General features: G+C 47.5%; 1 protein-coding gene across 4 annotated transcripts in view; it reads left to right on the top strand.

Annotated features, from left to right (window-relative positions):
• LOC141156755 (flavin-containing monooxygenase 5-like) overlaps positions 1-23,815 on the top strand; it is a 91,532-nt gene that overhangs the window by 57,250 nt on the left and 10,467 nt on the right. For 3 of the 4 annotated variants that reach the window (XM_073643114.1, XM_073643112.1, XM_073643111.1), the window contains exons 6-7: positions 13,353-13,552; positions 19,625-19,980. In XM_073643114.1, coding sequence (XP_073499215.1) covers positions 13,353-13,552; positions 19,625-19,980 — 556 coding nt within the window. Of the gene's footprint in view, positions 1-13,352; positions 13,553-19,624; positions 19,981-22,275; positions 22,407-23,815 lie in introns of all 4 variants that reach the window. The other variant, XR_012247708.1, reaches the window with a different exon arrangement.

Raw genomic sequence — 23,815 nt, 5'->3', positions numbered from 1 at the left:
GTAGACTCCCTGTTTTTGGTGTGAGGGAGTGGAGTCAGTACCCAATTGCAGTTGCTGACACCAGTCCTCCATTGGTTTCTTAGAGCCGTTACCTTCCTCTCGTTGAGATGGAGGCAAGGGTTCCACGGCCTGTAAAGAGTTCTGGTTGATGGTGAACAATTTGGCTAGCGTGGCATACCGGGGCAGGTATACTTCTCTCTCCCTGATATTGATGATGCGGACGGGCACCCTCCCATGGCGTACATCGACCACCCCCCGTGCTGTCAAAATGGTGGGCCTACTGTCTGAGTAGACGGGTTCTACCATTGCTTGGTAGTCTCTACCTCTTAGACCAATAGCTGCCCGGCACCAAATCATCATCTCACTTTTTGGGGGCATGGCAATAGGGAACGGGTCACACATTCTCACGCTACCTATCTCACCACCAGATAGTTCCACCTGTTGCCGTTTCATCAGTGCCCGGATCTCTTTTTGGAGCACACGTTGCTGACTGGAACTGGCGTTCTTGGCAACCTGCTGCAAAATAAGAATCACCTCTGCAAGACAGTTTTCAATTACATTAGTACCTAGGGTGATTTTTGGGTGACTCTCGCGACGGTCAATGTCCACAATGATAAGTCCTTGTGCCGGCAGTTCAACTTTACCGACCTTGATGGTCATTTCCTTAAATCCTATCTGTGGCACGGGCTGACCATTGCTGGCGATAATGCTCAGGTCGTCATCTGGGTAGCGGGTTATGTCCGAGTCATTCCAGTACTGCTTGAAGAGCACGTACGGGATGGTGGTGACCTGTGACCCGGTGTCTAGTAGGACACTCATAGGAATGCCATCCATTACCACAGCCAAGACCGGACGTCCCCCTACGTATTTGTCACGCCAGTTTGATGGGCCTGATGATCTTATGCATGGGGGTTGGCTCTCTACCCCAGGTTGTGCCCGTTTAAATGACAGTACCTTGCCATATGTCCGGGTTGATTGCAGCGGCGGCAGATGGGTCATCCGTCCTCGTTGTATCTGTCGCTGGGTCTTCCTCTGGCCGGTGGGGTCCTCCTCAGTTGGCGCCACAGGACGTCCTCCGGTCCGGATGCCAGTTGGATCTTTCCTGGAGAAGAGACCTGTAAAGACTGCACAGTTCTGGTTAGCGCGGCAACGCTTTTAATCAGCTCTTGGACCTGATGGTGCAGGTCTGTAGCCGGGTCATTGTTCAAAGCCTGCGCATCAGCTCCCACAGGCCCTGCAGACAAGGGCGCCGCGTCCTGGTGATAAGTGATAGCAGGGCGCCTGTGGGTCACAGCGCCACCTGGTGCCGGTTCTCGGAGCACCCGGATGGCTCTGTCATTGAACTGTGCAAAGTCCAGGTCAGGGTCCTGTAAGGCCATTGCCCGCAACTGGGTTCGGTGGGCATTGCACAGTAGACCCTCAATAAATTGTTCGGTCAACAGCTTGTCTTCATTTCCCACGCTGTCAGGGTCTGCCTGCTTAATGGCTCTCAGGGCCTCTTGTAGGTTTAGAGCATAGTCTCTTATACTTTCATGTGCCCGTTGTTTGCACCCGTAAAATCTTAGTTTTATCTCGGCTGAGGTGCGGGTGTCAAATGTGTCTTTCAGCCGGGCTAGTATCTCTCTGACAGTCCTCTTCTTCCCAGGTGACCAGGACTTTACCTCCCTTTGGGCTTCCCCGATTAACTGGGCCACCAGAATGCTCACTTTTTGCTCTTCTGTGAGGGGGTATACTTGGCAGAGGCTATCAAGTCTTTCCCTAAAGTCACTTAGAGTATGTGACTCCCATGAGTACTGGGGTAGCCAGGTTGCCCCCGGGATATAGGGCATGGTGAAGGGCATGACTGCAGCAGCGGTTGCGCTGGTGGCCGGTGTGGCGGTGGAGCTCCCCTCGGTGTCCGACATCCTTCTTCCCCCCTAGTGGACCGTGGCCTACCTTGCGATGCTCTTCTTCCGTAGGCCGCGGCTCCGCTGTCGATCGTCGGGGTTGAGGACCTGGCGTCGCGCTCCGATGACGTCAGCGTCACTCTTCCTTCCTTCCAGGACCTTGCGCAGCGTCAGTGCGTGGGACGGAGCTTGGGGCGGAGTTTCGGATCTCTCACGCTTTCGGCGTCCACGCCCCTCTTCTTCCTGCGCGGCATCCCGAAGATGGCGTCCGAAGGCGGGAAGCAGCTGTGGATGGCGGGAAGAAGGCAGAAGACGGCGGGAAACGGTCCAAGATGGCGTCTGATGGCGGGAATCGGCTCCGGATGGCGGGAAACGACTCCGGACGGCGGGAAACTTCACCACAGGTAAGTTCAAAAGTCTTTTTCAGGCACGCAGTACCCGGTGGTTGCGGGCACGAAATCCTGCCGACTACGCCAAAGTTGACGCGCCCCCTGGGCCTGTGCTGTGCAGGGGGATACCCGGAGCCGGATCGCTGGGATGCTGGGGGTTGTAGTTCTCTGTGGCGGTGACCCGGTCCGTGCCCAGGGCGGTCAAACCAGTGGCGGTCTTAAGTAATAACAATGTCCGACTACGCCACCCGTGGATTGCGGTCAGTGGGGACCGCCGCTGCGCTGCCGACCGCTGAGGCTGATGTTGTTTGCGCAGCCGAGTATGGGATAACTCCCCACGGGAGAAGTATTGCCTCAGGGCAGCTAATGTGGATGATGGGAGTGATGGTATGAGCGTCCCAGTAGTAATGGTGCTGGTGCAGCAAGGAATCACAGAGACGTGTGGTGCAGTTCAGGGTCTTTACTGATGGTATAACACAGACCCTCCCGGGAGTACTGGTTAGCAGTAGGGGCCTGGTCAGTCTGTGAGCAAGCAGGATCTCCCCTGGCCAGGTGGAGTTGTAGGCCTCTCCGACTATCTGCACTCTTTCCTGGCTACCTTGCTCTATGCGGGTAGAAGTAGCCCACGTCCCTGAGTATACCGTGTGGTGCTCACCCGTATGGCCGGTGACTTGGGGCCTTCCGTCAGCCTGCGCTTCACGATGGCGGTGCTGGTCCCTTGCTTGTGACCATGCCTTCGGGTTTCTAAGGCCAGAGGACATGGAATCCCCTGCCGGTTGGATTCTGCTGCTGGACCTGGATGTCCCCACAGCCATCGGACTCCGTGTCCGGTATTAGTGTCTTCAACCAGGGCGAACTCTGCTCAGCTCCAGCCCCTGGTACTCGCTCCTGCTCCTACAGAGCTCCTGTTGCCGCTTTCCCTATGTCTGGAACTTCACTCCAGGCTCTGACTAACTTAATCCCGCCCCAGACCCAGTTTATAAGGGCAGATTCCTCCCCTCCCAGGTCTGGGTGGGCCGTGATGCATGCTTAGGGCTCCTGACCAGAGAAACCTCCCACTTGCTCTCAGACATAATATCTCTATTACTGTGGTAACCAGACCCCTGGGGTGCCACACTTGTTCTCACTGATCCATGTGCCGTTTGGTAAGTTCTGCTCTACCGTGCCATCACCTCGAGTCCATGCTACTCACCCTGACCTACATTTTTCTTGGAATTGCTCACCTGTCCTGTCTCTGGTACTGGGACTTTTTTCCTGCAATTTGGGTTTCTCTGTACAAAACCCATGTTTAAGGTCTTTCACTCGTGAATAAGTTCAACGATTGCTGTACTAATTCTCTTTTAATTAGTGCTAACTGGATTCAATTAAAATTCTAAATCTGTTTTCACATCTTCTGTTCTGATATACTGAAATACATTACATAAATTTGATTCTGAATTGTAGCCTATATTGTAATCCAAAGCTACAGTCACAATTCTGTATTCTTTGGGAATGATATGTAACATAATTTCTTGCTGACATAAAGTCTTGTTCTGGTAAAATCTTTTAAGGCTATGTGCCCACGTTGCATTTATGAAGCAGAAAATTTCTGCTGCATAAATGCAAGTCCTCTCCCGGAAAAACGCATGCGGAATTCCGCACGCGTTTATCGCGCATTTTTCGCGCGTTTATCACGCGTTTTCCACATGCGGAATTGCCTTGCGTTTTTTATGCATTGGACAAAGGCAATTCCGCTTGTGGAAACGCAAAATTAAATGACATGCTGCGGATTTTTGAACGCGGCATAAACGCTGCGGAAAAATCCGCAGCATGTGCATAGAACTTGCGGAATCCCATTGGGGACCATGGGGTGCGGATATACATGCATTTTTCAAGCGTTTACGCTGCGGAAATTCCGCAGCATATACGCTTGAAAAATGCTACGTGGGCACACAGCCTTAGGCTATGTGTCTACAATGCAGAAATGCTGCATATTTTTTCCTCTTCTCCCTGGCAGGAAAAACGCATGCGGATTTTACATGCATTTTTCCTGCCAGGTAGAAGCGTTTGTCAAGCGTTTTTTGCATACGCATTTCTGCATGCGGGTTATCAAGCGCTTTTCCAAGCGATTTTAGCATCACTTGGAAAAGTGCTTGACAACTTGGTCACACTATATAAATCCATGCAACCGGCATGGATTTATATGGTGTGACCAAGTAATAGTTAAAAAAAAAGAGTAAGAATGGTAAAAAATAAAGATTATACTTACCTTCTGATGGCCCCCGGTGTTTTCTCCGCTCCGTCTGGTCTGTTGTATGGGTCACGGTGGTGTGAAAGGACCTGCGATGACGTCATTGAGTCATGTGACAGGTCACGCGACTGCCGACGTCAGCGGTCACGTGACCTGTCACATGACTAAATGACGTCATGACAGGTCCTTTCACACCACCGCGACCCATACAACAGACCAGACGGAGCGGAGAAAATACTGGGGGACATCGGAAGGTAAGTATAATCTTTATTTTTTATTTTAAATTCTTTTTTTAACAGGTTCTATGGTACCTGAGTCTGGAGGAGAGTCTCCTCTTCTCCAGACCCGGGTACCATCCGCACATAGAATCGCATATTATCCGTATGTGCAAATGTGCTGACACAGATAATATGTGGTTCAATGCAAGTCAATGGCGGCAATTACGCTGAGTGTCCGCAAAATTAATGGACATGCTGTGTATTTTTCCGCAATGATAATCCGCAGCGGAAATTTCCGTAGCATGTGCACAGCACATGCGGATTATCATTGGGGACCATGGGGCACGTATTACCAAGAGTTTTTTAAGCGTTTTCGCTGCGGAAATTCCACTGCAAAAACGCTTGAAAAACGCATAGTGGGCATGCAACCTAAGAATACAATACTTTAGTGATTTCAGACAGTCATGCAGAAAGTAACCTCTTTCATGATTGACAGAGAAGGATATGTCCGACAGTCTGAAAAAGTCAAGTGGCCATTTGGTAATGGATATAGTCCAATCAAGTGACTTTAGGTATTATACCACAGCACATAAAGTTTTATTTGAAGAGATGATTAAAAATATAAGCTCAATTATTTGTATCAATGCAAAAGTCTGAGTAAACAGAATGCAAACTTTTTTTTATGAGAGAGATTACAAAATACTTGAATAGTGCTAACATTTTGCTCCACTTTATTTATGGTATTTTGTACCTTAAGTGAGAAAAGTGCTGAAGAATGAGGATGCACTGGTAGAGTGGCAGAGTCCCTCATGCCACATGTCACTCAAGGGAAGAGGGGTGAGAAGAAACCTCCAGGGACTGACCTCTTGACTGCCTACCAGAAACAGCTTTCAAATGTATTTTTTTTTCAGAAATGCTGCAGCGCTTTAGATTAAGTATACCTGCCTGAAATTATGGAGCCAGTGCCTGATCATGCAGTTTGTGGTTAAGGCAGCATGAATCAGCTGCCAGCTTCCCTTTAAGGATAACTATGACATCCATAGCATGTTGGCGTATACCAGAAGTTGAAGGCTATGGGTACTGAGAGGTTCTTTAGAGCTGATTAATGAACAGAGAAGGGTTATAGTTGACAAACCAATGAGAAGTGAGTAAGATTGTGGTGTTAATGATGTAGACCCTGTGACATACAGTATGTAACGGGTCTGGGAGGTGGAACCTCTGAGCAACAATACAAAGGGGCAGTCCTTGTAAGGAAGCGGGTGGCTCCCAGGGAAGGCGGGCAGGTAGTCACGGCAAGTGACAGGGACAGTCTCTGGGTAGAAGGGGCAGGAAGTCACGGCAAGTGACGGGGACAGTCTCTAGGCAGGCAGATGGTCACGGCAAGTGACAGCAGGGTAAGAGTCTCTAGACGGGCAGGTGGTCACGGCAAGTGACAGCAGGGAAGAGTCTCTAGATAGGCTAGCAGGCAGGTAGCAGGTGAGCGCTCCCAGGTGAGCGGGCAAGAGTCTCTGGACAGGCAGGTGGTCACGGCAAGTGACGGCAGGGCCTCCAGGTAGGCTAGCAGGCAGGTAGCAGGTGAGCGCTCCCAGGTGAGCGGGCAAGAGTCTCAGGACAGGCAGGTGGTCACGGCAAGTGACGGCAGAGCCTCCAGGTAGGCTAGCTGGCAGGTAGCAGGTGAGCGCTCCCAGGTGAGCGGGCAAGAGTCTCTGGACAGGCAGGTGGTCCCAGCGAGTGACGGCTAAGCCTCCAGGTAGGCTCGCAGGTAGGTAGCAGGTAAGCGCTCCCAGGTGAGCGAGTAAGAGTCTCAGGACAGGCAGGTGGTCACAGCAAGTGACGGCTAAGCCTCCAGGTAGGCTAGCAGGCAGGCAGCAGGTGAGCGCTCCCAGGTGAGCGAGTAAGAGTCTCTGGACAGGTAGGCAGGTATCAGGCAGGTATCTGGCAGGTACTTCCTGGTCCGCAGGCTGACTGATCCATAGACAGACTGGCAGGTGCTGGTAGGCAGACTGTCGGACCACAGGATAGCAAGCAGGTAAGCAGATATCAGGCAGATATCAGGCAGGTATCAGGCAGGTATCTGGCAGGTGACTGGCAGGTGACTGGTAACGGGACCTGAGGGCTGAAGCAGAGTTGAAAGGCTTTGCAACAACATTGCTCGGGCACCTCCATTTTGGAGGAGGTGCCTTATATATGGTGAGGTCCTCCGGCCATTGGCCGGGGACTCCTTAGGACGGCGCGCGCGGCCCCTTTAAGAGAGGGGGAGCGCGCGCGCGCCCTAAGCACAGAGGCCGGGAAGCAGCGCGCGCTGCCAGCAGAGCGGGAGGAAGCCGCCGGGCACGGAGCGGAGAGGTGAGGGGAACGGCATCCCTGTCTGGCAGGAGGCAGGGACGCCGACGCTACAGTACCCCCCCTTTAGGCCCCCCCCTTTTTTAGGCCAGAGAGAAATTTATCAAGGATGAGCGGGGCATGGATGTTCTCCCGGGGCTCCCATGTTCTCTCCTCAGGACCAAACCCCTTCCAATCCACTAGAAAAAAGGACTTTCCTCTTACCCTTTTGGTGGCCAGAATGTTCTCTACCTCAAACTCGTTTTCAGCGGAAACCGGAGCAGGAGGCGTACCTGTAGACTTGGAAAAGAGTTAAGTACCACGGGTTTGAGTAGTGATACATGGAAGGAGTTAGGAATCCGCAAGTTGGCTGGGAGTTTCAATTTATAGGCCACCGGGTTGATTTGTTTGATAAATTCCAGTGGGCCGATGGACCGAGGCCCTAACTTGTAGGAAGGAATCTTGAGCCGGACATACTTGGACGAGAGCCAGACCTTATCTCCAGGACGGAATTGTGGTGGATCCAGACGTCTTTTGTCAGCCTGTTTTTTCATCTGCTCGGATGACTGAAGAAGTGCGGATCTGGTACTTTCCCAAATGGAGGAAAATTCGTTAACGAGAGATTCCGCAGCCGGATTGTCCACCGAGGTGGAGACGGGAAACGGGATCCGAGGATGCTGACCGAAGACTACAAAAAACGGGGATTTGGAGGAAGATTCGCTCTCGTGATTATTGTAAGAAAATTCGGCCCACGGTAAAAGATCCACCCAGTCGGAATGGTGAGCATTAGCAAAGTGCCGGAGGTAACTGGTTAAAATTTGGTTGATCCGTTCTACTTGGCCATTGGACTGTGGGTGATATGCAGAAGAAAAGTCCAAGGTGACCCCCAGCAGTTTACACATGGCTCGCCAAAAACGAGAGGCGAACTGAACCCCTCGGTTGGATACGATGTGGAGAGGAAGACCGTGTAGACGGAAGACATGATGGATAAAGTCTTTAGCTAACTCTGATGCAGACAGGAGACCCGGCAAGGGAATAAAGTGAGCCATTTTGGAAAAGCGGTCAGCGACCACCCATATGACCGTACAACCGGCAGAGACAGGGAGGTCCGTTATAAAGTCCATAGCTATATGCTGCGGGGCAGCAGGTACAGGAAGAGGAAGGAGACGGCCGGCTGGCAGATGTCTCGGAACCTTGTTGCGGGCGCAGGACACACAGGCTGAAACAAAGTCTATTACGTCCTTGTGCAGGGTAGGCCACCAGTAATGCCGGGAAATAAGCTGGAGGGTCTTTTTCTGACCAGCGTGGCCAGCTAGCTTGGATGAGTGTCCCCAGTGTAGAACCTTCTCACGATCAGGAACAGTTACGAATGTCTTACCGGGTGGAAGACGATTTAGATTCACGGGGGCCACCTGCATTACTTTGGCGGGGTCGATGATGTGTTTAGGCTCCTCCTCAAGATCAGAGACCAAAAAGGATCGGGATAAGGCATCAGCTTTGATGTTCTTGTCAGCCGGGCGAAAATGTAGAATGAAATTAAAGCGGGCGAAGAACAAGGACCACCGGGCTTGGCACGGGTTAAGTCTCTGGGCGCTCTGAAGGTAAGCCAAGTTCTTGTGGTCCGTGTAAATTATTACCGGGTGAAGAGCCCCCTCGAGCAGGTAACGCCACTCCTCCAGTGCCAGCTTAATGGCCAACAATTCTCGGTCTCCTATAGAATAGTTGCGCTCAGATGAGGAGAAGAGTTTGGAGAAGAAGCCGCAGGTTACCATTCTTCCGGAAGACGACTTTTGGGTAAGTACCGCTCCGGCTCCGGAGGAGGAAGCGTCGACTTCTAGAAAGAATTGTTTGTTGCCGTCCGGACGATGCAGCACAGGGGCGGAGGAAAAAGCTTGTTTTAAAGAAAGGAAGGCCTCCTCTGCTTTGGGCGGCCATTCTCTGGGATTAGCGCCCTTACGGGTGAGCGCCGAGATAGGGGCAGTCCGGGAAGAGAAGTGCAGAATGAAGAGGCGGTAGTAGTTGGCGAAGCCCAGGAACCGCTGAATAGCCTTCAACCCCTCTGGTCGGGGCCACTTCTCGATGGCAGACAGTTTCTCAGGGTCCATTTGTAGGCCGGTCTGAGAGATTATGTAGCCCAGAAACAGAAGCGAGGTCTGCTCAAAGAGGCACTTCTCATATTTAGCGTAGAGGTGGTTCTGCCTGAGCCTGAGCAGGACCTGACGAACGTCCCTCCGGTGAGTGAGAAGATCCGGAGTGAAGACCAAGATGTCGTCCAGGTACACCACCAAGCAGTAGAGAAGGTCACGGAAGATGTCATTGACCAACTCTTGAAAGATGGCGGGAGCGTTACAGAGACCGAAGGGCATTACAAGATATTCATAGTGGCCGTCCCAGGTGTTGAATGCCGTCTTCCATTCATCCCCCTGACGGATACGGACCAGATTATACGCCCCACGGAGGTCCAGCTTGGTGAAGATTTTAGCCCCCCTCAGACGGTCAAATAATTCAGGAATGAGCGGAAGGGGGTATTTATTCTTCACTGTCTTCAGGTTAAGGCCTCTATAGTCTATACAGGGACGGAGTGAGCCGTCCTTCTTTTTGACGAAGAAGAAGCCTGCTCCCACCGGGGAGGTAGATTTCCGGATAAATCCCCGGGCCAGATTCTCCTCAATATATTCAGACATGGATCGGGTCTCAGCAGCGGACAAAGGGTAAATACGCCCACGGGGAGGAGTAGCGCCGGACATCAGGTCAATTGGGCAGTCGTATGGTCTATGAGGGGGTAATGTCTCTGCTTCTCTTTTATTAAAGACGTCCGCAAAAGACCAATAGGGAGCCGGTAGGCCGGGTAGATTGGCTGGGGTAGGAGAAGGACGAGCAGGATGAACGGGAACTAAACAAGTCTTATGGCACTCCTGTCCCCAGCGAAGAACTTCTCCGGTCAGCCAATCAAGCACGGGTGCGTGTTTCTGGAGCCAAGGTAGGCCTAGCAAGAGGGCGTGAGAGAGCCCAGGCAGAACATGGAAGCAGATGCTCTCAGAGTGCAGCATTCCCACCTGCAGAGTTATGGATTCGGTGATGAGTTGGATGGGATGTGGTAAGAGGCCCCCATCCACGGCGGCGACAGACAAGGGTACAGCCAGAGGTTTGGTGGGAATGCGGTATTTCTCTACCAGGGACTGAGAAATGAGATTTCCGGCAGCTCCAGAGTCAAGTTGAGCCAGTTCAAAATAACGGTTCTTCCCGCAGATGATAGAGACCGACAGCATTAGAGATGGAGAGGGTTTATTTCTGTCTAGGGTGACCTCTCTGAGCGATCCTAGACACAGGCGTTTCCCGACCTCTCCGGGCAGGAACGGATCCGGTGCTCCTTACTGCCACAGTAGAAGCAGCTCCCCTCGGCACGGCGTAATTCCTGAGGGGTCTTGACCATCTTGGTCTGGTCGACCTGCATAGGCTCGGGTGAGTGCGCCGGAGGAGTAACGGAGGAAGTGACTGATCTCTGGAAGGTAGGGGCAAGGCGTGGAAACCTCCTCTCACTGGTGACCTCTTTGGTGTGCTCCTGGAACCGGATGTCAATCCGGGTGGCAAGTGAAATTAAGTCGTCGAGAGTGGTAGGAATGTCCCGACCGGCGAGTTCATCTTTAATACGGCCGGACAGACCCTCCCAGAGGACAGAGACCAGGGCGTCATTATCCCAGGCAAGCTCCGAAGCAAGGGTACCGAACCGTATGGCATATTGGCCCACGGTGAGACTTCCTTGGCGGAGGCGTAGCAGAGATGAGGCGGATGAGGTCCTCCGTCCTGGTTCATCGAAGACCTTCCGGAAAGCCGAGAGAAAGGCTGGCAGATTGGACACCAGGGGGTCTCCTCTCTCCCATAGAGGATTTAGCCAAGCCAGCGCCTCCTCCGTGAGATGGGACATGATAAAGGCTACTTTGGCTCGGTCGGTGGAAAACTGGTGTGCCAACAGTTCGAAGTGCAGAGTTCACAGGTTAATGAAGCCCCGTGCCTGACCGGGATCTCCGCCAAAAGGAGGCGGGGCGGTGAGGCGGGGACCGGGAAGAGATGCCATGGAATTGATGGGCAGCGGCGCTGCCGGTGTAGGAGTCGTGCGACTGGAAGCCGGTCCCGAAGATGTAGTCAGTGTGTCCAGGCGTGAGTTAACACTACGCAGGTGGCTCAGGATGGACTCCTGTTGGGACCTCTGACGGGACAGTTCATGGCAAAGGTCCGAGAGCGAGGGAGCTTGGGTGCCACAGGGTTCCATGGCCCGAGCAAACTGTAACGGGTCTGGGAGGTGGAACCTCTGAGCAACAATACAAAGGGGCAGTCCTTGTAAGGAAGCGGGTGGCTCCCAGGGAAGGCGGGCAGGTAGTCACGGCAAGTGACAGGGACAGTGACGGGGAAAGTCTCTAGGCAGGCGGATGGTCACGGCAAGTGACAGCAGGGTAAGAGTCTCTAGACGGGCAGGTGGTCACGGCAAGTGACAGCAGGGAAGAGTCTCTAGATAGGCTAGCAGGCAGGTAGCAGGTAAGCGCTCCCAGGTGAGCGGGCAAGAGTCTCTGGACAGGCAGGTGGTCACGGCAAGTGACGGCAGGGCCTCCAGGTAGGCTAGCTGGCAGGTAGCAGGTGAGCGCTCCCAGGTGAGCGGGCAAGAGTCTCTGGACAGGCAGGTGGTCCCAGCGAGTGACGGCTAAGCCTCCAGGTAGGCTAGCAGGTAGGTAGCAGGTAAGCGCTCCCAGGTGAGCGAGTAAGAGTCTCAGGACAGGCAGGTGGTCACAGCAAGTGACGGCTAAGCCTCCAGGTAGGCTCGCAGGCAGGCAGCAGGTGAGCGCTCCCAGGTGAGCGAGTAAGAGTCTCTGGACAGGTAGGCAGGTATCAGGCAGGTATCTGGCAGGTACTTCCTGGTCCGCAGGCGGACTGATCCTAGACAGACTGGCAGGTGCTGGTAGGCAGACTGTCGGACTACAGGATAGCAAGCAGGTAAGCAGATATCAGGCAGGTATCAGGCAGGTATCTGGCAGGTGACTGGCAGGTGACTGGTAACGGGACCTGAGGGCTGAAGCAGAGTTGAAAGGCTTTGCAACAACATTGCTCGGGCACCTCCATTTTGGAGGAGGTGCCTTATATATGGTGAGTTCCTCCGGCCATTGGCCGGGGACTCCTTAGGACGGTGCGCGCGGCCCTTTTAAGAGAGGGGGAGCGCGCGCGCGTGCGCCCTAAGCACTGAGGCCGGGAAGCAGCACGCGCTGCCAGCAGAGCGGGAGGAAGTCGCCGGGCACGGAGCGGAGAGGTGAGGAGAACGGCGTCCCTGTCTGGCAGGAGGCAGGGACGCCGACGCTACACAGTATTTAAGGGAAAGCCTCCTTTTACTTACATGTTGCCGCTTTAAAATATACCTTTTTTCAGATGGACATACCATTTAAAAGGGGTATCCTTTTATTATAAAATTGCTTTAGTTGGCATGAAATTAAGCAAGTTTCAATTGACTTGATTTTTCTATGAACTGATATTCTTCTGCAATGAGAGCTTTTATCTTATATAGTGTACAGCTTGATACTAAGGAGCTTGGCCTTCAGAGCCTGGCATACTGTGCATAGTAGTTACATTCCAGGAGAGGATTTAACTCCTAATATACCAGTTGTCTCTCTAAAGTCCATTGATTTCTATACAGCAATTAGCTGTTCAGTTTCCTCCCCTGCCCTCTCAGCTTCTGTTCAAGGTGCTCTTCTCAGTCCTGTCGATTCACAATCCACAGGCCCAATGCATTGGCAGCTTCCAGAGCAGTTCTCCTAATCACGGTTCTTACTTTCCTGAGCTGTGCGCTTGTTCAAAGTCGCTATTACTGATGTATGTAAATAAAGTGAGAACAGTGTAGGCTCAGAAGAAACACTAACAGGTTGTTAATGTGTTATAGCAGGATGGAGCTCCTGACCAGAACTGTCACTCAAGGAGGGTTGCTTGTCATCCCTCCTAAGCAACCAGGAAGTAAAGAGACTACAAAGCTCTGAGCAGCACAAAAGACAAAAGGAGAAACCCCTTTTAAGTAAAATAAATGGATAATCAACTTTAGTTGTAATACAAATGAAAACTGCTTCTGTAAAATCCTAGGTCCCATTGATAAACATTCTGTATGTGCCGAATAATTAAAAATATTCTATTTTTGTGTTACATAACATTGTAAGTGCTTTCTTAGATTTTTTGTTTTCTACAGAAAACATAGGAAAGCCTAAATGTATATTTGCTAAAACTGAGGCTGGAGCTAAAAATAAGTTTTGGATTTAATATTTGTATTTTTTTTCAGGTATATGTGAGTACCAGACAGGGGACGTGGGTATTAAGTCGCATTTCCCATGATGGGCTGCCTATAGATATGTCCCTCTCATCTCGCTGCCATTTCTGGATTAGTAGATCTTTGCCCACTGGACTTTTACACAAACTGAATGCAAAGCAAATGAACAGCTGGTTTGACCATGCAAATTATGGTCTACTTCCTGAAGACTTGTAAGTTCAAGATAATGGTGTGAAAATTGACACTTTATGTAAAAATCATACGAGTTCACATTCTGTGTAGTTGTCCAGTCATTGTCAAATTATCCATATACAGCAAGCAACCATATAATTGAAAACTTTAAGCAGTGACTTACAGAGCTTTGAGCAGAAGTAAGTAGATGGGTGGGAACACACTGGGACAAGCAATTGACTCTTTCATTACTTAACCCCATCCGGCTGCAGACAATTTTAATTTTTCCACTTTCATTTTTTTCTTCCCTTCTGGCAAAAAGCATAACTTTTTCCTATTTTTTTCAGTCAAAATAAGCATATCAGAACTTTTTTGTGGTATGAATTGTAGTGACAGCATACATGTTGCCATATAATGTTCTGAAAAATGTAAAAAAAAATCCAAGTTTAGCAAAATGGTAAAAAAAGCATTTCTGCCACTGTCTTTTGAGTTTTACTTTTACAGCACTCAATGTGAAGTAAAAATAACCTGGCAACATGATTATCTTCTAATTATCATGTAATTTTAGTAGGTGAGGCTGGGTGCCCACGTAGCGTTTTTCAAGCGTTTATGCTGCGAAATTTCCGCAGCGTAAACGCTTGTGAAACGCTAAGTAATCCGCACCCTATGGTCCCCAAGGGAATTCCGCATGTTCTATGCACATGCTGCGGATTTTTCCCCAGCGTTTATGCTGCGTACAAAAATCCGCAGCATGTAATTTAATTTTGCGGAAGCGCAGCGGAATGGCCGCCATTGACTTGCATTGAGACGCATAGAATGCGCGTCTGTACATTTGACAAGCAGATTCTATATGCGTTTCAGTGTGCGGATGGTACCCAAGTCTGGAGGAGAGAAGACTCTCATCCAGACCTGGGTACCATTGTACCTGTAAAAAAAAGAATAAAATAATAAATAAAGTTTATACTCACCTTTCCGAAGGCTTCTCTGCATGCCGGCATCGCTGAAGGACCTTCGGTGACGTCACAGTCATGTGACCGCAGGCCCTTCACCGCTCTGTCTCGCGATATGCCGGCAGCCGGGAACCAGACAGGAACGAGCGCTGCAGCCACGCCGGGGCATCGGGGGTGAGTATAGCTTTATTTTATTTTATTTTTACGGTTCACACTGTATAAATCCATGCTGTTTGCATGGATTTATACAGTGTGACCAAGTTGTCAAGCACTTTCCAAGTGATGCTATCGCCTGGAAAGCGCTTGTCAATCTGCATGCGGAAACGCATGTGAATCCGCATGTGGATCCGCATGTATTCTGCAGGAAAAACGCATGCACAATCTGCATGCGTTTTTTCTGCCAGGGAGATGCAGAAATGCTGCAGAAATTTTCTGCTTCATTTCTGCATCGTGGGCACATAGCCTGAAATAAAAATTTAGAGCTAAAAAAAATTAGATTTGTTTTGCCATTTTCAGAAATCAATAACTTATTTCTCTGTCAATGAAGTTGAGTGAGGGTTTTTTTTGTGTAGCAAACTGTAGTTTTCATTGGTATAATTTTAGCGTATAATTTTTGCATTATTTGTTGTACAGTACAGACCAAAAGTTTGGACACACCTTCTCATTTAAAGATTTTTCTGTATTTTCTTGACTATGAAAATTGTACATTCACACTGAAGGCATCAAAACTATGAATTAACACATGTGGAATTATATACTTAGCAAACAAGTGTGAAACAACTGAAAATATGTCTTATATTCTAGGTTCTTCAAAGTAGCCACCTTTTGCTTTGATGACTGCTTTGCACACTCTTGGCATTCTCTTGATGAGCTTCAAGAGAGAGTCACCGGAAATGGTTTTCACTTCACAGGTGTGCCCTATCAGGTTTAATAAGTGCGATTTCTTGCCTTATAAATGGGGTTGGGACCATCAGTTGTGTTGTGCAGAAGTCTGGTGGATACACAGCTGATAGTCCTACTGAACAGACTGTTAGAATTTGTATTATTGCAAGAAAAAAGCAGCTAAGTAAAGAAAAACAAGTGGCCATCATTACTTTAAGAAATGAAGGTCAGTCAGTCCGAAAAATTCGAAAAACTTTGAATGTGTCCCCAAGTGCAATTGCAAAAACCATCAAGCGCTACAAAGAAACTGGCTCACATGAGGACCGCCCCAGGAAAGGAAGACCAAGAGTCACCTCTGCTTCTGAGGATAAGTTTCTCAGAGTCACCAGCCTCAGAAATCGCAGGTTAACAGCAGCTCAGATTAGAGACCAGGTCAATGCCACACATAGTTCTAGCAGCAGACACATCTCTACAACAACTGTTAAGAGGAGAGTTGTGCACACCTCCTGGCTGTGTAAGGGCTATTTGACCAAGAAGGAGAGTGATGGGATGCTACGCCAGATGACCTGGCCTCCACAGTCACCAGACCTGAACCCAATCGAGATGGTTTGGGGTGAGCTGGACTGCAGAGTGAAGGCAAAAGGGCCAACAAGTGCTAAACATCTCTGGGAACTCCTTCAAGATTGTTGGAAGACCATTTCCAGTGACTACCTCTTGAAGCTCATCAAGAGAATGCCAAGAGTGTGCAAAGCAGTCATCAAAGCAAAAGGTGGCTACTTTGAAGAACCTAGAATATAAGACATATTTTCAGTTGTTTAACAAAAAAATGTGAAAGTATATAATTCCACATGTGTTAATTCATAGTTTTGATGCCTTCAGTGTGAATGTACAAATTTCATAGTCATGAAAATACAGAAAAATCTTTAAATGAGGGGTGTCTAAACCTTTGGTCTGTACTGTAGGTGTAGAGACTAGTGATGAGCGAGCACTAAAATGCTCGGGTGCTCGAAGCTCGGGTCGAGCACAATGGAATACACGGGTGCACGACCCGAGCAACGAGCCCAATGTAAATCTATGGGAAACTCGAGAATTTTCCTCCCCACCCCCCGATGGTCTGCAGAAGGTCAAAAATTGCCCAAATCGATGGGAACAGTGCTCAATTAAACATCAGGCAGGCAGAATATATAGGCAGACAGGCAGGCAGGGTATATAAGAGGGTGCATGAAAAACATAGCAAGGCACTTGGAACACACTAGTGCCCTCCGATTTTCATGCACCCGTCTCTTTAAAAGAGCCGGCGGGCAATTCATCAGCGGCATACACCGGTACCCGACAATTTAGAATGGAAAGAATAGAGCATCACACATAGATTAGATAGATATTTTATATGTGACTGACATGTTTCTAAGTACAGTGACTGTTGGTTACTGTACTTATTATTTAGTGTTAAAATAATGCAAATGACGTCACCTCTTGAGCAGGAGAATTCTCCCACGCTGGGACGGCATTGAGATGGCAGGCAGGATGGTAGCAGAACGCTGCCATCCAGCATGCCATCCTTCAGAGACACTGCAGAGCGCAAGCATGCCTGTCATGTCAATGTAGCAGAGCAGAAGCCGTCCTGGGAACCATGGAAAGGTAAGGATGATGTTAGTTTATTATTTTACTTTTATTGCAGAAGATCGTTGGCTTCAGCTGGAATGGGCGTGACGGTAAGTAGAGTTTAAATTAGAACATTAAAGAATTGTGTCTTTATTTCAATTAAAGGACTTTATTCTTGGTGTTTGTGTTTTTTTTTAACTTTCACTATGGGGTTACTGATGGGGGGTGTCTTATAGATGCCTCTCCATTACTAACCTGGGCTTGATGTCAGCTGGCATTATAAGCTGACATCAACCCCAACCCTATTACCCCACTGCCACCACTACAGGGCAGTGGGAAGAGCGAGGATAAGTTCCAGAATTGGCACATCCTATGGATGCGCCACTTCTGGGGAGGCTGACGGCTGGTGTTTCTAGCCTGGGAGGGGGCCAATATTCATGGCACCCTTCCTGGGCTATTAATATCAGCCCCCAGCTGTCTGCCTAGCCTTTGCTAGCTATTAAAATAGGGAGGACCCCATGTCATTTTTTTGGGGGGTCCCCCATTTTAATAGCTAGTAAAGGCTAGGTATTCAGCTGGGGGCTGATATTAGTAGCCTGGGAAGCTCCGTGGGTATTACCCCCTTCAAAGGCTTCAAACATCTGGCCCAGCCGTCTGCTTAACCTCCGCTAGAGACTAAAATTACTGGGAACCCCATGCCAATTTTTTTTTAAAGAAATCCTTTATTTTAACACTAAATGACAAGTACATTAACCAACACTGCCACAGTACTTATTATATATGTGACTGACATGTTTCTATCTATCTAATCTATGTGTGATGCTCTATTCTTTCTGTTCTAAATTGTCGGGTACCGGTGAATGCCGCTGATGAATTGCCGGCTTTTCATGTTTCACTGTGAGCACTGTTCCCATCGATTTGGGCAATCACTGCAATGCCACAACCACCATGGCTGTGGCATTACAGTGAGTGGCATTCAATCCCTGCATGATTGGTGCTCTAAATAGCGTCAAACATGCAGGACGGGGACCCGAGCTCCTGCCCGAGTATCGCGCAAGTACTCGGCGAGCTCCGAGCATCTCGAATACTGAGATGCTCGGGCGAGTACCGAGCAGTGGCGAGCATGCTCGCTTATCACTAGTAGAGCCTGAAAAATTTCAACTCCGATATTTTGATTTTTTTTTTTGCTTTATGGTATTAACCATATGGGTTAAATAAAACTCCTAAGCATTAAAAATGCAATACCAAGAAGAAAAGGTTGCAAAGTAATAGAAATCACAGGATTGATAGTTATTTAAAGATATGCGAATGATGAGAAAATGGAAACAAAATGTATTCAGTATTGAGCATGAGCAACAAATGTAGAAATACACACACGTACAAGTCTTGGCTGCTATCAGTTAGTTGGTTTTCTGAGGAATGTTCTGCTGATGGATGCGTTTGGACAACAAATCATCAAGATCCTCTGCTGGGAGCATCCTTGGCAATTGTCGACCAATGATGTCACAGGTGTGTTCAATTGGAGACAAGTCTGGAGATGCTGTAGGCCATGGTATCAAGTTTAGACCATGGAGGCTGCTCACAGTTGCATGAGCAACATGCGGCCTGACATTGTTGTGTTTATAAAAGGTTATTTCCCCTTTTTATCTGGTTTCAGGTGTGATTTTCATATTGCTCACACCTTTTACTTGCCACAGGTGAGTTTGAACGAGTATCACATGCTTCAAACAAAGTTGTTTACCCACAATTTTGGAATCGTTTAGGCTATGTGCCCACGTTGCGGACCTGAAGCATATTTTTTACGCTTCTCCCTGGCGGGAAAATCGCATGCGGATATTACATGCGGTTTTCCCGCCAGGTAGAAGCGTTTGTGAGGCGTCTTTGCATGCATTTCCGCATGCGGGTTATCAAGCACTTCTCCAAGCATCATTTGGAAAAGTGCTTGACAACTTGTTCAGAATGGTAAAAAATAAAAAAATAAACTTTATACTCACCTTCTGATGCATTCTCTGCCCCGTCCGGAGGCTTGAGCGGCTCACGCTGTTGTGTGCAGGACCTGCGGTGACGTCATTGAGTCATGTGGTGGGTCACATGACTCAATGACGTGGCAGGTCCTTCAGACAACAGCGCGACGGAGGGAAAACATCAGAAGATAAGTATTAACTTTATTTTTTCTTTTTTTTACAGGTTCTTTGGTACCCAGGTCTGGATGAGAGTCTCCTCTCATCCAGACTTGGGTACCATCCGCACATTGCTTCCGCAAAATTAATGAACATGCTGCGGATTTTTGACCGCAGCATGGGCATTGACATTGCGGAATGCCATTGGGGACCATGGGGTGCGGATATACATGCGTTTTTCAAGCGTTTACGCTGCGGAAATTCCGCAGCATATACGCTTGAAAAACGCTACGTGGGCACACAGCCTTAAACCATTTTGTCCTGCCCATTTTTGGGGTTCTGTGTGAAATTGTGTCCAATTTGTCTTTTTTTCTCTGTATTTTGTGTTGTTGCAATCCACACAATGAAAATAAACTTGTGCATAACAAAACATGTGTAATTGCAATAATTTTCTGGGAGAAATGCTTCATTTTATGGAACAATTTCCAGGGTGCCAATACTTTTGCCATGACTGTACATGCTGTTATATGGTGGTTTCAAATGTATCTTGAATTTACAGGTCGTTGTTAAGAGAACCGATGGTTAACGACCATTTTCCAAGCCAAATCCTATGTGGTGCAATAAGGATAAAGCCACAAATCAGAATGTTCACTGAATCATCTGTCGTGTTCGAGGATGGATCTATAGTGGATGGTTTGGATGAAGTCATATTTGCAACAGGATATAACATTTCCTTTCCATTTCTTGATGACTCCATTGTTAGAGTGAACAATAATAATGTTACCCTGTACAAGAATGTGTTCCCTCCTCACCATGAGAAACCTACTCTGGCATTTATTGGGCTTGTCCAACCTCTTGGATCCCTCCTTCCAGTATCGGAGCTTCAGGTCCGCTGGGCTGCTAGAATATTCAAAGGTTTGTGTGTTTTTCTTTTTAATTTTGAATAACTGCTCTTTTAAGATAGTTGTCATTGTCTCAAGATTACTATATTTTCAAGAAAACCAGGATGCTATAGTAACTGCTTTCTTAGTATCTTTGTACCAATTAATAACAGTTAAAACTTAGTAGCAATGTCGGGAACAGGAGCCACTCAAAAACTTCATTTAAAGCAGGTCGGTTATCAAATTCCACAATACAAATTGTATACAGTAGTAAACAGGTTTCTTAGACCTGATGAAACTAATGTTCTTACTTTGTATACTCCTGACATTAAAATGAGCATTTTGTGAGTTAAGCTAAAAAGAGAGGGAGCTCATGAGTCCAAGTATATTCATTTTCTGCCAACCTAGCCTAACTGACATCTGCAGCTTGTACTGAGCAGTGTGAGATCTCACCAGCAGCTGAGGAGGAGGAACACTGAGGAGATATCAGCTAGGCTAGTTGGGTGTAGAATGAGTACACTTTATCACCCTCTTCTGACAAGGATTTTTAAAGAAAGTATGCAGATCTTTGGGTCTAAACAATCTAATAGTGTATCAGGTGGTCCCCGGTCCTGCTCGACCCTTATTCACATTACCATATGTTAAAAATGATGACATCTGCGTGACAGTGTGGCAATTCAGGGATGTTCATGGGCGGAGCCGATTTTTTGGCGCGAACAAGTCGGAACCCCGAACCCAAACATGAGTTTGAAATGCCAAACAAATTCGCTCAACACTAGTTAGGAGGACTATTTCGACTGGATACATTTTGGAGTTGGTGGGATGGTTTTAAGCTTTTTTTTAATCAAAAACAGTGTTTACTAAGTTCCCTATGTTATTTATGTGCAGTATTGCTTTTACTTATTTACTTACAGTAGGGTATATGTTCATTTTGTTTCTATCTTCGGTTTGTCAATCTTAAAAGCATATGCAGTTTACTTTGTAAAATTTGGTGACCAGTTCACTTAATCCCTTAACGACATGTGCAGTACATGTATTGCACATGGCATGTCTCTCCCTTTGGCGCGGGCTGCGATGAGCCCGCACCTTTCCAGGACATGACAGCTGATTTGATCAGCTGTTATGTGCCCCTAACAGCGATCCACCCATGGCTGTTAACATGTTAAACGCCTCTGTCAAACTCTAACAGTGGCATTTAATATGGCCCCAGCGGAAGGACGTCATTACTCTTACTCATCGGCGCCCGTGTCACAAGACCGCGGGTCGCCGATGGTTTGGCATGACTACCCGGGGTCTGCAGAAGTCCCCTGCGGTTGTCATTGCCAGGATGCTATGAGCGCTGCCCAGCGGTCGGCAAGTGAGAATTTCTGCTACACAGGAGATCTGATGATCGCATCTTCTAGTCTCCCATGGAGACCTTTGAAACATGTAAAAAGTAAAAAAAAATGTTTTTAAAAATGTAAAAAATATAAAAGTTTAAGTCACCCCCCTTTCGCCCCATTCAAAATAAAACAATAAAAAAAATCCAATATGCACATAATTGGTATTGCTGCATTCAGAATCACCTGATCTATCAATATATAAAAATAATTAATCCGATCGGTAAACGACGTAACAAGAAAAAAAATCAAAATGCTAGATTACGTTTTTTTGGTAGCAACAACATTGAAATAAAATGCAATAACGGGTGATCAAAAGATCATATCTACCCCAAAATGGTATGAATAAAAACGTCAGCTCAGTGCACAAAAAATAAGCCCTCACCCGTACCCAGATCCCAAAAAATGGAGACGGTACGGGTCTCGGAAAATGGTGACTTTTTTTTTTCTTTTTTTAATAAACTTTGGATTTTTTTTTCACCACTATACATGTTTGGTATCCACAAACTCGTAATAACCTGGAGAATCATAATGGCAGGTCAGTTTTAGCATTTATTGAACATGGTAAAAAATAACCCAAAAAACAACTGTGGAATTGCACTTTTTTTACAATTTCACTGCACTTGGATTTTTTTTTACCGGTTTCCAGTACATGATATGGTAAAACCAATTGTGTATTTCAAAAGTACAACTTGTGTCACAAAAAATAAGCTCTCACATGACCATATTGACAAAAAATAAAAAAGTTATGGCTCTGGGAAGAAAGGAAGCATAAAACGAAAATGCAAAAACGGAAAATGGCCCGGGGTGAAGGGGTTAAAATATGACCAGTTCTTGTTCTGGCATAACATAATGCATGGACATTTAAGGTAACAGTCATTCATTGCTACATTTTAATGTAACATTACATGTGACATACTGTATATACCTACACATAGTTTCCCTTTCAGGTTTTTGCCAAAGGTACACAACATAATCCAGCATATCAGTTAGGCTAAAAGTGTATGTCTATGGGGACATTCTAATGGATGCAATGTTTCTGCAGTTTCCATACCTTTGTCTGAAGGCAATCCAAATTAAGGTACTATCAGTGTTTATTCTATAGTATATAAATTATTTATAGGAGGCAGTCCATGCCATTTTTTCTTGATAAACTTAAAGGGAACCCGTCACCAGAAAAAAAATGCTATTAACGTACAAATATGGGGTTAATCTGCAGGTTAATAGTGTTCTGAACCTGACCGGCGCCCGCACTTGGAGCCCCGCAGCTGGGAGCAAATAAACTGTATTCCTTCTTGCAGCATTCAGGTTTCAGTCACAGTGGCGGCGCTGGCACAAATTCAGTCACCAATCTGTGCATAGAGAGCAGCAATTGTAACCGTATCCCCGCCACTGACTGACAGCAGCTCAGCATTAGGGCCAGTTGTTAGTCAGTGCAGGGGGTGCGGTTACAGCTGCCGCTCTCTATACACAGAGCGGTGACTGAAACCGCGCCGGCGCCATCGCCGTGACTGAAACTCGAATGCTGCCGGAAAGAATAAAGATCATTTAAACCCGGCAGTGGAGGTCGAAGTGCCGGCGCCGGGCAAGTTCAGAATGCTATAAACCTACAGATTAACCCCATATCTGCAGGTTAATAGCGTTTTTTCATGTGACAGGTTCCTTTTAATAAGCTTTATTAACTACAAGAAATTTCCATGAAACTTATAGAGGTTATCTGGGAAAATAAGATTGTTGACCTGTCTTTAACCCCTTTCCAAACAGGTCAGTAATAGTACGTAGCTGCGCCCTGGGACTTATGGACCAGCAATGTACTATAACGCGTGCGGCGATCGCGCCCCCACACAAGCGGTGCGGGGCAATCAACGCCGGGTGTCAGCTGATTATCACAGCTGACACCCGGTGCTATGTGCAGGGAGCGGTCCCACACTGCTCCCTGCACATTAACCCCCGCAATGCTGCAAACAAAGTCGATCACAGCATTGCGGTAGGAAGGGGGGAGGTTTAAGATAAGACGTCAACATTATATCAGTGGGGACCTGACTATTGGCTCAGCAATTTGGTGACTGGAATAACTCCTTCCATATTTACCAGACATTGTGCTGTACTTTTAGCAGAGGCTTTGCCTGATATGATGCCTCAGTCCCATTGACTTTTTAATAAAATGATGCAGCACTAAAAAGACAAGCAAAAGAGTTGCATATGGTAAGCAATGAACAGAATGATGTGCTGCCCATAAAAGCTCCATGCAAAGATCCGACCCCAATTAATTTAATAATCAAAGAATAGGTCATCAATATTAAGGTCTTTGATAACCCCTATAAATGCTATATCCACCTTCACAACTAATTTGTGTGAAGGACAACAAAAATGTAATGTATCAAATGTTACTCTTTGAAGTTTATTCATTATAATTTATGAAAAATTTATATTTTTGTCAAAAATAAACATCTCTTGCTTTTACACACAATTCTTCAATGTCTTTTCTTT

The sequence above is a fragment of the Phyllobates terribilis genome, unplaced genomic scaffold (assembly GCF_046119375.1).
Source record: "Phyllobates terribilis strain yellow unplaced genomic scaffold, ASM4611937v1 Scaffold_8__6_contigs__length_399053987, whole genome shotgun sequence".
Classification (NCBI taxonomy): domain Eukaryota; kingdom Metazoa; phylum Chordata; class Amphibia; order Anura; family Dendrobatidae; genus Phyllobates; species Phyllobates terribilis.
Note: the sequence above shows the minus strand (reverse complement) of the source record. Positions and strands in the feature narration are given on the sequence as shown.